The sequence below is a fragment of the Silene latifolia genome, chromosome 9, assembly GCF_048544455.1.
Source record: "Silene latifolia isolate original U9 population chromosome 9, ASM4854445v1, whole genome shotgun sequence".
Classification (NCBI taxonomy): Eukaryota; Viridiplantae; Streptophyta; class Magnoliopsida; order Caryophyllales; family Caryophyllaceae; genus Silene; species Silene latifolia.
In genome coordinates, this window is record NC_133534.1 from 50,561,466 (window position 1) to 50,577,088 (window position 15,623).

The 15,623-nt window shown below is 33.4% G+C and overlaps 1 protein-coding gene across 1 annotated transcript; it reads left to right on the plus strand.

Moving 5' to 3' along the window:
• The first annotated feature begins 884 nt into the window (after positions 1 to 884).
• Positions 885 to 3,810, plus strand: LOC141602677 (uncharacterized). The gene is made up of 5 exons (XM_074422833.1): positions 885 to 1,006; positions 1,093 to 1,216; positions 2,260 to 2,541; positions 2,848 to 2,961; positions 3,130 to 3,810. Exons 1-5 carry the CDS (start codon positions 924 to 926, stop codon positions 3,679 to 3,681), a joined length of 1,155 nt encoding a protein of 384 aa, XP_074278934.1. The 5' UTR covers positions 885 to 923; the 3' UTR covers positions 3,682 to 3,810.
• The last annotated feature ends 11,813 nt before the right edge of the window (positions 3,811 to 15,623 follow it).

The following is a 15,623-nucleotide window of genomic DNA, read 5'->3' on the forward strand; positions in this document are numbered from 1 at the left end:
TCATGACACCTATAAACTTGTAGAAGTTAATCATAAGAGGAAGTACAGAAAATACGATCCTTTTGTACTTGCACATCAAGTTAATCAAGTATATTATGCTCCTTATCCAAACACAAGGAAAGATAGAGATCATTGGTGGGCGGTGTTCAAAAGTAAGGCAAGATCAGAAATTGATGAACCCGTTGACAATACTATGGTATTACAAGAAGAGGTGACGACACCTCTAAATTTGTCTTCCATTGTCGAAGATGATTTGTTACAAGTTTTGGATGAAGGTGGCGATGAGGAAGAAGATGAAGAAGAGGTGGAGTTTCATAGATTACAAAGAGGAAAGAATGACATGTACGACAAAGATGAAGATGATTTTATAAATGATGATGATGATGATGATGATGATGATGATGATGATGATGATGATGATGATGATGATGAGGAGGAGGAGGAGGAGGAGGAGGAAGAGGAGGAGAAGGAGGAGGAAGAGGAAGAAGAAGAGGAGGAGGAAGAGGAAGAAGAAGAAGACTAGTTCTTGTTTGTTTTATAATTCATCTATGTATTAAGACTTACATTTTTAAATCATGAGAATTAGTTCATTACATTTTCTATTAAGATTAGTTCATTAAATTTCCTATTAAGACTAGTTCTTGTTTGTTATATAATTTATCTATGTATTAAGACTTACATTTTTAAATCATGAGTATTAGTTCATTACATTTTCTGTTAAAATTAGTTCATTACATTTTTAATTCATGACATTTATCTATATTGCTAATGTTTTCTAGTGTGCATTTAATTTGTTTAAGATGTCAAGCCGAGGACGAGGACGGGGACGGGGACGAGGACGGGGAAAAGGAGAAGGACGAGGCGTGGTATTTAGGAACCAGCAACAGGAGGATGAGGAGGACAGATCTGGAGATGTCTCCGAAATGGTCATGGATCAGAATCCGGAGCACACCGCATCTACGGCATCAAAGTGTGATGTTATTGAAATAGAGCCAGGAAAGCTATGGTACAATTTGTTATCTATATTGTATTTTTTTAAGTAAATGCAATTTAAACACGAGTTTAATCAATTTTGCATTAATATTGATATAGGTTTGACGACACCCAGGTGACCCGGAGAGTTACCCGCTCTTTCAAAAACAACTACGATTTCCCTTACTTCAACTGGTCGGAAACTCCACAATCCAAAAAAGATGCATGGTTCAATGGCTTTAGGGTATTTATATTGTCTCTTACCTTTGTTTACAACTTAAATTTTTTAATTTCATTTCATGATCTCCTAGTTGGCTATTATTATCTTTTCATTGACGAAAAGATCAATTTCTGAGCAAAGGATAGTCTTTGCCTCTGACTCCGTGAGACTCCGTGAGACTGATAGGCAACTTTGCAATACGAGTCTTCAGAGACCTGATTGCATTTCTCATACTGATAGAGAGGGGTCTGCATTCACTTAGGTATGAAATATAATTACTGATCCTGGTTGTTAGATCTCTGGATAGAGTCTTCTGAGGTGGGGTGTGATAGTCTTCAATGGCTTCTTTAAAAGCATATAGCATAGCAATAAATTTGATTTGTTGTTGGTTCGAGTCAATTTGATTACTCACGTCTTGTTTGCATATACATGAATGAATATGGTCTTTTGTTTGGATGGATTCGGCCTTGTAACATGCTTAAAAACTTGTCTTAAGACGGCCTCATGAATTTGCTAGAAAAACCATGTATATATAAGTTGATGATGAGTGACTTTTGTGGACTGTTTTTGAGTCGATCCCACGGATGATTTGAACCAAATAGTTGATTCCCGCCTCCTTTGTATATCCAAGTATGTAATGGGTTGGTGGTATGTGAGAAATTTTATCCTTTTCATGCTTAAAATTTCGTCTTAAGACGGTCACAAAAGAACTTTATAAATCGTAAAAATGGACTTTGTCGAGCAGTTTTCGCGGGCTGTTTTGACGGGTTCCTTTATGCTAAATTGAACCAACTTTCTTGCTATTGACTCAAGTACATGTAAATGTTTGGATTGGGTCTTTTGTTTGGGTGAAATCCGCCTTGGTTTGGCCTAGAAAACTGTCCCAAGACGGCTGGACATGAGGGAATTGTTGCATTTTGGCTGCTCTTGTTGTCGGTGGTTACAAATGTTATAAATTTGATTTGATTTGTTAGTGGCTGCAACAGAGCTTAAATTTTTTACAGCTTAAATTTTTTTACATCTTAAATTTCCCTTATTTTACAGCTTAATTTTTTTTTATTTGTTAGAGTTTGTGCAAGTGGGATTCAAGGTATGATGAAGAATGTAGGATAAGGTATGACGAGACGGCTCAGAAACGTCTAAAAGGTTCGGTAAATGAAGCCGCTAGGTCTAAAGCTAATCCGGGTTGGATGCTACCTCATGTTCACAAAGCGTTCCTTGAGAAGCGGAAAGGTAAGGGATTTGTTAAGAAATCAGAGCAAGCTTCGTTAAATAAGAGAGGTGGAGAAGATGGCCCTACTACACACCATTATGGGTCAATCAAAGCGGTAAAACATGCGGCAAAGATGGTAAATAACTTACACTTTTTACTTGTTCATTAGTTAGTCGGTAATTTGAAGAATTTGCTGACTTTGGAAATTTATCCGAATATGTTCGTGGGAAGTTTGTCGAATATGTGTATCTTTGGAAGAGAATACAAGTTTGGAGGGAGGGAGTATATAGTTGAACTATATTTCTTGTTGAACTATATAGTGGTGACAGGAACAAGTCTTGTTGTCCAGCCACCCATGATAGAAGTGGTTATTTGTACAAGTTAGTGTCTTGTTATATAAGTATGTCCCTTGAAATTGATTCTTTGTTTTGGTATTTCAAAGGCGAAGGATAGGGAGGGAAAGATCCCTAATGCAGTCGAGCTATTTCTTGATACTCATAGGAAGATGATCGATGGCAAGGAAGTATGGAGCCATCCGAAAGCAAAGAAAAAATATGTAAGCATCACTTAACATAATGACCCCCTTTTTTCATATAATAATATTGGAGGTGGCTGAGGATGTTGAACATGAACATGAACATGGGATGGAGTATGGACCACTTAACTTTTATTCAAATATTAGCTATGTTATTATTTTAATTTGTTCTTTTTTGCGATAATGCAGGAAGATTATTTAACAAGGGTACGTGACCATGAAAGTAGAGGAGAACCGGTAGATCCTAATGCCATTTGGTTTGATTTGAATAACGGATTCGTAAAGGGAGCTATTTTTGGTTTGGGAACGGCCGCCCCATTGTATTACACTCAAACCCCATCTACTTCTAAAAAAGGTAAGTCTTCCGCCTCTCAAACCTATATTCCCGGTGTTCTAACTCAAGCAATGGAGGCACGTGAAAGAGAAGCCGATGAGTTTAGGAAGTTTAGAGAGGAATCAATGCAAAGAGAAGAGCTAATCTTGAAAAGTCAAGAAGAATTGAAGCAACAACAATTGAAAAGTCAAGAAGAATTGAAGCAACAACAATTGAAAAGTCAAGAAGAAAATTTGCGAAGTCAAGAAGAAATGAGACGACAAATTGAAACCTTGACTAAAATGTTTCAATCACAAACTCAATACCATTGCAATACTAACTTTTTGAACACTCCCCATAATCCAAACGATGATAATTCCGGCGGAGGCGGAATTGGAGGAGCCGGTGTAGGATATCAAGTTAGTTAAGTAACTCTAGACTTGTTTCATTTGAATGCGGGTTAGCTAAACTTGGTATGTATAAGACAATGTAGTGGTGTATAAAAGACTTGGATTGTGTAATTGGTATGATTTTGAGACAATTTGGCAATGAATGTAGAAGACTTTGTTAATTTGAAGCGCTTGTTTGTTGGCAAAAAATGTGCACACTAAGTTGTAAAAATTTGAAGGAACAAATCATGGCAAAAGGGGATGGCAAATGAGCAAATATATACACAAATCTAATATAAAATAGCGACCGAAAGACAAATTTGCGACCGATATAATAATTTTACCGTCCGAAAACATTCTGCCCAAATTCACATTCCACAACATTACCGACCGAAAAAACCAATTACCGACCGAAATAAAAAATTTACCCACCGATTTAATCAATTTACCGACCGCTTGTCGGTGGGTAAATCCATTATTTACCCACCGACTTTACTTTTTCCCACCGTTTTCGGTGGGTAATTTTATTATTTTACCGATCGATTTTGAATTTACCGACCGCTATTACCAATCTCGTTGACTGGTCAACTCCTTTATATTCCGACCGATTTTCAATTTACCAACCGCCAAATCGGTAGGTAATTTTCTTAAATTAGCGACCGCTTGTAGTCGGTCGGTAAATTATGTTTACCGTCCATATTTACCGACCGATTTTTGTCGGTCGTAAATATCCTTAAATCGGTCAGTAATGCTATTTACCGACCGAATTAGAGATTTACCAACCGTCCAAAACGGACGGTAAAGGACCTATTTCTTGTAGTGACTTTATGTTCTTTTATAAATAACTGAAATCTGAATGAACGAAAAAATGGCTAAAGTAATTTATACAGCGAAGTTTCGGACTTAACTAATCTTACAGCTTAACAGCAAAATCACAAGCGAAATTAACTGAAATATGAAATCGCCGAAAAACAGAGAAGAAACGAATCATTCATTGCATATCAGAGTTCATTCGATCATTAACTAATTCAATTTCGATCAACAACAGCGAAGAAGCAAATTGTTATTACAAATTCAAACGAAATGATAATTGTTCCGATCAACAACTAAATCAATACTACAACATGATCAACAAGTAATTCAATACTACAACATAACAGCAAAAATCACAAGCGAATCTAAGAGAAATATGAAATCGCCGGAAAACATAGAAGAATTGAATGATTGCATATCAGTATATCACAATTCATTCGAACATAATCGTTACTAAAATTAAATCGAATTGATAAATGTTCTGAACAACAGCTAATTCGATTACGTAAAACCTTACCTATACTTCGATTTTTAGGTTGAAAATCGATATTCGTCGAATTCTCACGAACAAAACACAGAGTTCAATTGAAATAATTGATGAAAGCGAATAGAAATTGAGAAATTGATTGTTAATTGTTGAAATTGGCAAGAAATGATTGCTACTACAATATTTTCCCCCAAATTTTAGGGTTTGTATGATAGGAATTTTTAGCTTGAGGCTGTGGTTTGTAATTTGTTTTTTATGTTGATATGAGACGTAAAGGGAAAAAAAGGAAGACTGTCAGGTTTTGTTTAATTTTTTTTATTTGATCTCAGCCGCTGATTTCACTCTATTTAATGGTCCAGATTTTAAAACTCACAACTCACCATAAGAACCAAACTCACGAGATCCCGCCTCTCTCTCTCTCTCTCTCTCTCTCTCTCTCTCTCTCTCTCTCTCTCTCTCTATATATATATATATATATATATATATATATATATATATATATATATATATATATATATATATATATATATATATATATATATATATATAGAATTAGGATCACATGAGTCCACTCTATCTTTTTGAGTCCGTGAGTCCATGATATAATATCACACGTTATATTAAATAATATCACAGTTTACAGTATCATACGTTATACTAAACAATATCACAGCTGGAAAAAAAAAAAACTTTTTGAAAAAAAAAAAATTGAAAAAAAAATCGTGATATTGTTTTGTAATACAATATCACACGTTATGCTAAACAATATCACACATTATACTAAACAATATCACAGCTTTCACGAAAAAAAAATTGTTAAAAAAAATTTCCGAAAAAAAAAATTCGAAAAAAAAATTTGAAAAAAAAAATTCGTGATATTGTTTTGTAATACAATATCACAAGTTATGCTAAACAATATCACATGTTATACTAAACAATATCACATTTTACACGAAAAAAAAATTGTTAAAAAAAAATTTCGAAAAAAAAAATTTTCAAAAAAAAAATTTTCGAAAACAAAATTTCGAAAACAAAATTTCGAAAAAAAAAATTCTCGAAAAAAAATAGTTTTGAAAAAAAAAAATTCGTGATATTGTTTTGTATAGTGCGTGATATTGTTTTATGGACTCATGGACTCAAATATTTAGGTGGACTCACCGAATCCCACCTATATATATAGAAAATGGCTAGATAAATAAAGTAAAGTAACTCATTTTTCCTTTCGATAAGCCACTTAATAACTCGGTCCAACTCTGTAAAGTACATTTCATGGTAATTTATTAATTAGTACCTCTATTTTAAAAGAACTTAATCTTACAATTATCATTATAATTCGAATGAATTTGTTTATTCACTGATATTCTGATTTATATAGAGGAAAACTCACCACAGTGTCATTTGTAAATGATAGGCTCGAATTAAAATTTCCAATATGATATATGCACTATACAATTCCTAAAATATTGGAAAGAAAAAGGTTATAAGTTCTACTAAGTAGAACCTCATACTAAATTTGAATATAATACCTACAAAGTCGTTATAGTTAGATTAGCGCTCATTTTTCTGTAATATAAAAAATATCTACATTAATTATAAACAAAAATAATTGATAATCTATACATGAGCGAGAAATCCAATTCTAGCTCATGCATTGCACGGGTATAAAAACTAGTTAAAAGGCAATGGTGGAGTCTAGTGGTTAAAATTAGGGTGAAATTCCTAGGAGACCCAGGTTCAAGCTTCCCTAAGAGCAATTTTGTGGAGTATTTATAGGCCGAGTCCATGCCTTATAGACTTCGAGCCTGTCACCTTCGGATGGCTTACCTGATATATGTGGTTTGCAAGCTATATACCCGAGGGTTTACCGAGTGCACACCTAAGATAGAGGCTACAACTTTGCTCTTTTTCTAATTTTAAGTTATAGGTTTACCGCTTTGTTAATGGTGGAAACAAGGTAAAACCACTCGTTTGACTAACGTTCGTACGTAAAACCAAGAAAAAAATGCTAACACGGACTCATTAGTCCCAAATAGTTGAAACCAACCCCAAAACGCCAATTTGTTTTCGAAATTACTTTTTCACGTACGGGTTATACTTTTTTACACACTTTTTCATTAATTTTACATCTAATACCCTTCATTCCTAAAACTAGGCAAAAAAAGGACTCGACCAATGGATCCTAAATTTCCATATAATGAAGTAATTTATTTGTTTATTCATTATTAATTTTGGTGTATGAGTTTTATCTAATTAATCAATTCCTATTTGTTTGTTAAATGGTAAATTAGGATTGTTTAATTTTATTTAATCAATCAAATTAGCATTGACTGTAGTTTATGGTGGCAGACGCAATTCGTGCATTTCTTGATGAAATTCTATTCCCTGATTGAAGGGATACTGTTGATGTATGTCGTCTTGCGAGCAACAGGAACCAACACTCACGCATAAAGAAGTAAAGGACCATAAATGGTTGTCAAAATAGAATTGTAAGGTTCTACATGGTGGGTAGTCTGACAAATGGTTTTGAAAATATAAAGTTGTCTGACAGGGACGCCGGAGCACTGAGGGTATGTCGAACGGTGGGGTAAAGTGTAGGGAGGAAGGAGGGTAGGGCGGTGGGTGGGAAGGGAAGAAGTGGGTAATTGGTTTTGAGCGGACATAGGAAAAAATGACAAGGGTAAAATTATAAAAAAAATGTATGTGAAAGAGTAAAATTCGTATGTGAAAAAAACACAACCCTTTGTTTTCTAAGGAACCTCATTTTACCAGAAACAATTCGATCATGTTCATATGTAGATTACGGAAACATAGTGAGTACAACCACAAAAGACGTTTTACAGGATCAATATATTTTTAACAAGATTATTATGAAGTTATAAGACAAGATTATGAGTAAGGGAAAACTTATATTATACAAAATGGATATATTTTACAAGGAAGGTTTTTTGAGAGATGTTTTAGAGAGATATCACACTTAGACTTAGCTTGGTTATGACAAGTACCAAGCACCCATATTTATAATACAAGCTAGGGAGAATATTACAAGCATATGCTAATCACATCACACAATATACACCATAAAATTAAAGTTTATATTATACATCATTCCTTTATTAGACTACTATTTAGTTATCACTTCATGTCTTCCATTATTGTATTTTTTTATTGTCTTTTTCCCCTATCTCCAAAAGAGGAGGTTGTTTTTTCGGGTTCATCATTATCACTGTCATCACTGCCCGAAACCACTTCATCCAGATATATCTTCAGTCCCGGAATATATTTCTTTATTTTGTAGGCCACGCCCTCAACTCTGTAGATTGGATGATCACAGTCGCTTTTTGGCCAAGAGTACTGGTCATGAAAGCTTAGGACTTTTTCTCGGACCTCTTGGATAAAATCTTGGGGGTACGTGTCCGAATCGTGCCAATTAGTTGTAAGAGGACAAAACAGGTTTTCATTTATAGCAGATTCCTTTATTCCATTTAAAGCTGCCAGGCTACGAGCCCTCTGTCTAAAATAATTTTTTTTCAAAAGGTGAATCACTATAGCCTGTCTTTATCTGGGTGTGACACCCCGCGATAATGCGGAAAATATAACTAATGAATTTAAGCGAAAATTATGAAATTTTAAATACTTCTTACTACTAGTTAAAGTTTAACATGCGAGAGTCACTAATAAAATAAAACGGGTGCAACAATCAGTAAACTTAGGTTATTACAAACCAAGTCTAGCAAAAAAAGAGGAAAAATATATCCCACGAATAACAAGTCTAAAAGTGAGTCTAAGCATAACGATAGATAAAAATACAACGGTCAAGGTACTCGCTAGTTCACACATGTCTTCACCCTATAAATGCACCAATTAATACCTGTCATTCATGTAAACATAAACGCCACAGTCAGTGGGGAGTAACTCGAGGTTCTCCCAGCCACATTATATCAAAATGAACATAACAAAGAACTCAAATAAGGCAAGGAATAATAAATACGGGGTACGATTCACTTGACTAATAAGCATGAGATCATTCATGTTTAGATAATAAGAGAAAGCAAGATAGAAAAGCAAATGAGCATGTCATAGGCATATTTAAATAAGTAAAGTAAAGGAAAGAACATAGATACGGTTAGTTAATCAGAAGCACGAATTACAATGAAATGTGACATATGCAACTATCCAAATTGTAAAAGACTAATACTTAGATCATGTGAGATAGATAAACGAGTAATCAATCATCGCAATACATATAATTGAAAAGCATAGCCATTACTTTGGAAATCTCATAACAAACATTGCACGGGACGTGGTTATTAACGTCACATGCGCACTTATGGCTTGTATCTCACCATAAGAACGGATGGGAGTATCAGTCCCGGAGATCATATCGCAACTAGAAGGCTTGCATCTCACCTCTAGTTTCCGATAGGTCTAAGACTCTCAAATTCAACCACATAAGACGTAAACTCTCGTGTAGAAAGACATATGTCAAGGACCATAATCAAGCAAGACATTTATTTCTCTAAGACTCACTTCCTCCTGGTAGGACGACGATGCTATATAAGATCCTAGTCTAAATCTATCCAGACTCTCGGAAGGTCACATTATCCGATTCGACATGCGGCAAAACAGTCCGCATCCAAGACTCGATCATCAGACCGGAAGTCGAGTATTCCAAATTCGGCAGATCGGCACAAAAAGAGCGGAAAGAGCATGAGTTAACCAACACTTGGCAGATCGGCATAAGTAAGGCGTAAGATAAGTCAAGCAAGAAAGCATACCATTATGGCATTTTCACAAGAACATGACTCATTACAAGTAGTTGCTTAGAATAAATCACTCATACTTGAAATATGATTAAAACATAAAATGAGTAAGTAACAACCCATAAGTGAAATATACTATACCATTTCATTCTTTTATAGCATGAATAAACATTATGTTTCATATTTATGTGTCACTTGAGCTTAAAATGGAATAAGTGATAACAAATGACTTAAGTGATATGAAACATATGTCAAAATGAAAACAAATGAATATGAACTCAAATATGAAGTATATAGCATCATTTCATACTTTCCTATCATGAATAAACATTTTATTTCACATTTATATGTTAATTAAAGATAGTATAAACAAACGATAACAAATGAATTAAGTAATGCGAAACATTAGATAAAATGTAAATAAACCTAAACCGAACCGCATTTAAGCTTAACAGCCAAAACCGATGTTTAACATGTGAATGAGACATAAGCAAGGGGCTCCAATGATAAAAAATTTCAAAACACCATACACAAGCATTAGAACTAAGGTTAAGATGCATACCCAACAAGAAACAAAAAACCCAATTTATAACAACAAGTTTAGTACTCGACTACAAGAAGGGTCAACTTCAAACGGTCATAACTTGAGTTCATAATAATAAGGTGAACCTGATTGGAGGTGATAGCTTATCCTCTTACGGTTCTAACGGTAGGTCATAAGCCCAAAATGATCAAGAAACAAGGAAGTTATGGCTATTTTACAAAAACTAGTCAGGCTGAAACCGTGGCTGCGGTAACTTTCCACGACACATACAAACCACATCTTTATCCCCAAATAAATCTTATATTATGATTACAATCCAATTGAATAAGAACATGTAATTAACAAGGAATTTCATATGTATACTTGAGACGGAAATCAATAGTTTACATATCCAAGCAACCAACTTTACCCAATTGTTCTCAACTCAAAGTTTACAAACTAACAATTTCATGTCCTAATTAAACACAAATATTAAGCATGAATAAGATGGTTTACTCATTAATTCATCCATGTAACTAACCCAATTCATCCATGTAAACACTCATGTAACCAAAAGACTAGAAATTTCTCAAACAACCATAAGATGGTTTCACATACAAACTTATTCAACAATAAACATGTAAAACATGTAAAGATTCAAACTTTAACACACATATGAGTATACTACAATATATAAACACACAAAATTGATATAATGTTTAGTAACCTATCACCGTTACCTTTTAGCACTTCAAATAACATGATTCCGACTCAATACTACTTCGGAATACTAAAGCTTTCACCTAAAAACAAGTTTAAGACAAAAGGGGTTAGAAAACTCCTTTTACAAAAAGATGGATTTTCTAAAAGGTTCAAAAGGTAAGTTTTTTCTTACATGGAAAGAAGGAGGGGAAGGAGAGGAGAAGATTGGTACTAAAATTATAGGATTTCGTTGAGAAACGAAGAAATGACATCCGTCTTAAGCTTTAAGTTTTTGAAGGTTTAATGGTGGAAATCTCATTTTTCCTAAGGAAAAAGATGAAGAAAAGTTGCTAAAAATTAGAAGGGAAACCCTAAAAGGAGTTTTTGTTGTTTTAAAGATGGTTCATAGGGTTTGTTTTGGCCCAATAAAAAAGGCACTTGGTTTGTGACTCGTTTTGCACTAAAAAGACTCACACTACGACTTTTAAGGCATTCCGAGTCCAAATAAAACCAAATTAATTTTTATGAAACGAAAACACGATTTTGAAATTATAAAACCAAATAAATAATATACCAATTAAAATCGAGTATTATTAAATTAGTGATTTTAATAAATTACCCATTAAGTTAAATTCGCGGGTGTTACACTGGGCCTCAAATCTTCTATGAATTTGGACACCATCTTTTTTTTGTACTTGATCAGTAAGAATTTTGAATATAACAAACACAGTATGACTTTCCTGCTTTCGAATATTTGTCAGCCACCACGTTGCATCGTGAAACAACGTCAGCCACTTGTACATGATCTTGTAATGCGGTTTTCTCCGGTTTATGAGACATTTTGCCAAATACTGCAACACTAGGCTTTTTTCAATTAGAACCTCAATGGTGTATAACTCAGCAAGATACCATAACAACAGATAAGCTTCTGGTGGAAACTTACTGTAGTGATTTGGATTCATGTTTATGGTGGTGAGGAAGGGGTATCTTGGGTGATAGGGCAACCCAAGAAGTGGACTTTGGTTAAGGCCATACCGATGTATGTATAGCATGAGGAACTTGTTAAGGGTTGCTAATTCCCCTAGTGCTCAAAACATTTTTAAGAATTTCTTCTTGTAAGACTTTTGGAACATGGCTGATCAATGCTCTGATTGACTCATCTGTTGGTTGTGCTGGATTGATCGTGTATATCACCGGGAATATTGATAAGATTTCTCGCTGAGTTCTCGAAAGAAAATCAGGGAGAAAGTTGTCTTTTCCTTTTATGTGCTTAACATCAAACTTCCATTGTGAGAACCAGCTTGCCGACCTAAGTAACTGTGCTTGGGGAAGAGTTTTTTACTTGAACTGTATCATTTTTGGAAAAGATGACATGTCCATTTCTATGAGAAAATGTTGTCCAACTAAGTGGAATTCAAGATTTTCAATTCCTCTTTTTACTGCAAGAACCTCTTTGTAGGTTGAGTGATAGTGTTTTTCACTTTCTTTGAAAGCTCCACTCTTATACCCACATATGTGCCTTTCTCCTTTCTCATCTTCTTCTAATAGGACTGCTCCCCAGTAACAATCACTTGCATCTGTTTGTAAAATTCTCTTGCCTTTGGATGGGATCTTTAATGTTGGCAAAGATTTAGCAATTTTCTTTAATTCTTTGACTGCTTCTGTGCATTTCTGGTTCCATGGAGGTGCATCTTTCTTTAACTGTGCTGAGAGGGTGGACCTGTACTTGGCTAAACCATGAATGAAATCTGCCTTGTAATTGACAATTCCAAGGAATTGTTGTACCTGTTTGTATGAAAGTTTTTCAACTGGAAACGTTTCTAGCTGGGTGGCAATGTGAGGTTGAAGATGATACTGCCTTTTAGAAATGTGTATCCCCAAGAAATCTATTTGTGTTTCTCCAACGACCATTTTATTTTCGGATAGCATTATTCCATATTGTAGGACAATCTTATGGAATTTCTCTATTAATGCAGTGTGAGAGTCAATGTCGGGATAAAATAGAAGGATATCATCAATGTAGACCAAAGCATTTGCGAGAATCGACTCAAAAATCTTTATCATTTCATTTTGGAATACGGACGGAGCTGTCTTTAAACCAAATGGCATGATTTTCCATTAGTAATGGTGATCTGGTATGCAAAAACCTGTTTTTGGTCTTTCGTCGGGTTTAATGCCTAACTGCCAAAACCCGGCTTTAAGATCAAATTTTGAGAATATTTGGGCTTGAGGTAGTTTGGTGAACAACACTTCTCTTTTTGGTAAAGGGGATTTATCATCAACAAGGAAATGATTCAGTGGTTGGTAGTTGATTATTAACCTCAATTTTCCACGAACTTGTTCTTGTTGGAATATGTGTCCTCCGACAATAATGCGATCACAATTGTCGATCATGATGATCACATGTTTAAATCTCATTTTTAAGAATACGTAAGGGATGATTCATGTTATAGTCAACTGATCAACATTAATCGGTAACGATTGGCTTGCTAGAGTTTGACGTTACTGTCGTGGGACGGTGGTGGTCAGTTGATCCATTAAGGTCACACCTAAAGGATGATGCCCTTATCCGTAAAGTTGATTAATTGTATGACGATACAAGTTAATCAATTCCTTAAAATTGAACAATTCAATTTGCGAGAGAGAATATTGATATCTTATTATAATGGGATTAAATAAGATTTATTTTAGTAATTGAAATACTTTATTACTAAAATTGTTTATTGTTTGTGAAACAATAAAGATAAGAATGAATGGTTAATTATAATTACAAGATGTTGTGAATTATAATTTTATGACCCATTTTATTTATATGATCAAGTATCACTAGTCAATTTGTTGTACGTAATTTAATTAATTCATGAAATGATATTTATGTGATAAATATGCATCAAATTAATTAATAACATGTAACATACTACATGTGACATATTGTGTGACAAATGACAAATTGACAAAATAAAATGGTAGTCCATTTTATGTATATGGACCGAAATAATGGAGGTGGAAGGTGTTAGTGGGTGAATTATTTTATGAGATAAAATAACCTAATCATGGCCTACCTACAACTAGCCTTACACCTACTCTTACACATCTTACACACCTAATTCTTGTGAAGACAAAAAGAGAAAGTAAGATGCCCTATGTTGGTAGTCCCAACCGTGAACCTCCTCTAGTTTTAAGGGAATTAGTTCTCTTATTCATTCATTCTAATATATCACATGCAAAAGTTCATGAATTTTCTCTTCTCTCTTTAATCTTCATCAAAACATGAGATTTTTGATTCAAATTGTTCATAAAAGATTACTAAAATTATTAATGTAATATATGAGTGTTAGTAATCAATTTTAAGGTAAACTACTAAACTAATATCTAGCTAATATTATTTAGTGGGGATAAGGGATAATCTTGGGTGCAATCAAGAGGAGAATCTCTATTTTGGGATTTTTGGAGGATCATCCTTATATTCATGGAAAGCTCAAGAACTAACAAGAAGGAGATCTTGTTGGTGCCCATAAAACCGAAATCCTATAGTAAGGAAAATGTTTTCTCATCTCTTGTAATTTATGTTTACATGCATAAGATCTAGTTTTAATTTTATGACTAAATTAAAATGTAACATATATGAATACATTGTGTATAATGAGATATAGATTTTCAATAAGCGGTATCAAGAGCCTTAGGTTGTTTGCATGCAAATCGGTTATAGTTTTTCCGAGTTATACGATTAACATATAAAACTTATAAATTTGTGTTTATTATTATATATCCCGAAATTTATTATGCATGTTAAATTTTCTGATCCTAAAATATATTTAGGATTTTTGGTTAATTTATGGATTTTTATTGTTCATTTTATATAATAATGGCATTAAAATGTGATTTTTATGATAAAAATGTCATTTTTGGACGAAAAATAGGTAAACTTCGAATTTTCCAGTGGTTTTTGGATACGTTTTCAAATATATTATTTTTAAATGACCTATAAATTTTCATAATTTTTGGAGTTCTTATGCTCGAAATATGGATTTTTCATGATAAAAATCGAATTTAAATGAAAAATAGGTTAATATGAGAAATATTTCGAATATGGTCATTGAAATTTAGTATGTTGTCACATGCAATTTTACAAGATGTGTGTAAAATAATAGGCTATAATGAAGTTTTTATGCATGATTTATGAATTTTTGATGAAAAATAGCATAAATAGTGACTTTAATTAGTGAATAATTGCTAAAACATACTTCATGACTAAGGAAAAATGGTACATGTTGCATTTTATTACCTTTTTCAGATCTAAAATTGAAAAGTTGATAAATATAATTTTTCTCATGTTTTTATGATTATAATTGATAAATCTGATAAACCGCAACATTGTTTTTCCCGACAAATTTCCAAAATTTTTAACCTAAGTTTTTGGACATTATGAGTGTCATGGTATTTTTTCCAGAATGTTCATGAGTTTAAATTTCAAATTTTGAATTTATTTGAAATTTTTGTGATGTATTTGAAGTCTATAGCATTTTATTGTAATTTTGAGTCCATTAATGAACAATTTTAAGAAATATTAGTTAATTATTGTCAATATGTTAGTGGAGACTAATTTTGAGTCCTAAGTTGGTTAGGGTAATTAACTTGTGCATAAATATGATTTTATGTAATTTATTGTGATTTTAAAAGGTTGAATCACGCAAAT

Excerpts from the sequence above, each read along its gene's own strand:
- LOC141602677 (XM_074422833.1), top strand. The coding sequence starts at position 924 with ATGGTCATGGATCAGAATCCGGAGCACACCGCATCTACGGCATCAAAG. Across the intron at positions 2,542-2,847 it reads TAAAACATGCGGCAAAGATG|GCGAAGGATAGGGAGGGAAA; the intron begins GTAAATAACTTA and ends GGTATTTCAAAG. Across the intron at positions 2,962-3,129 it reads CGAAAGCAAAGAAAAAATAT|GAAGATTATTTAACAAGGGT; the intron begins GTAAGCATCACT and ends GCGATAATGCAG.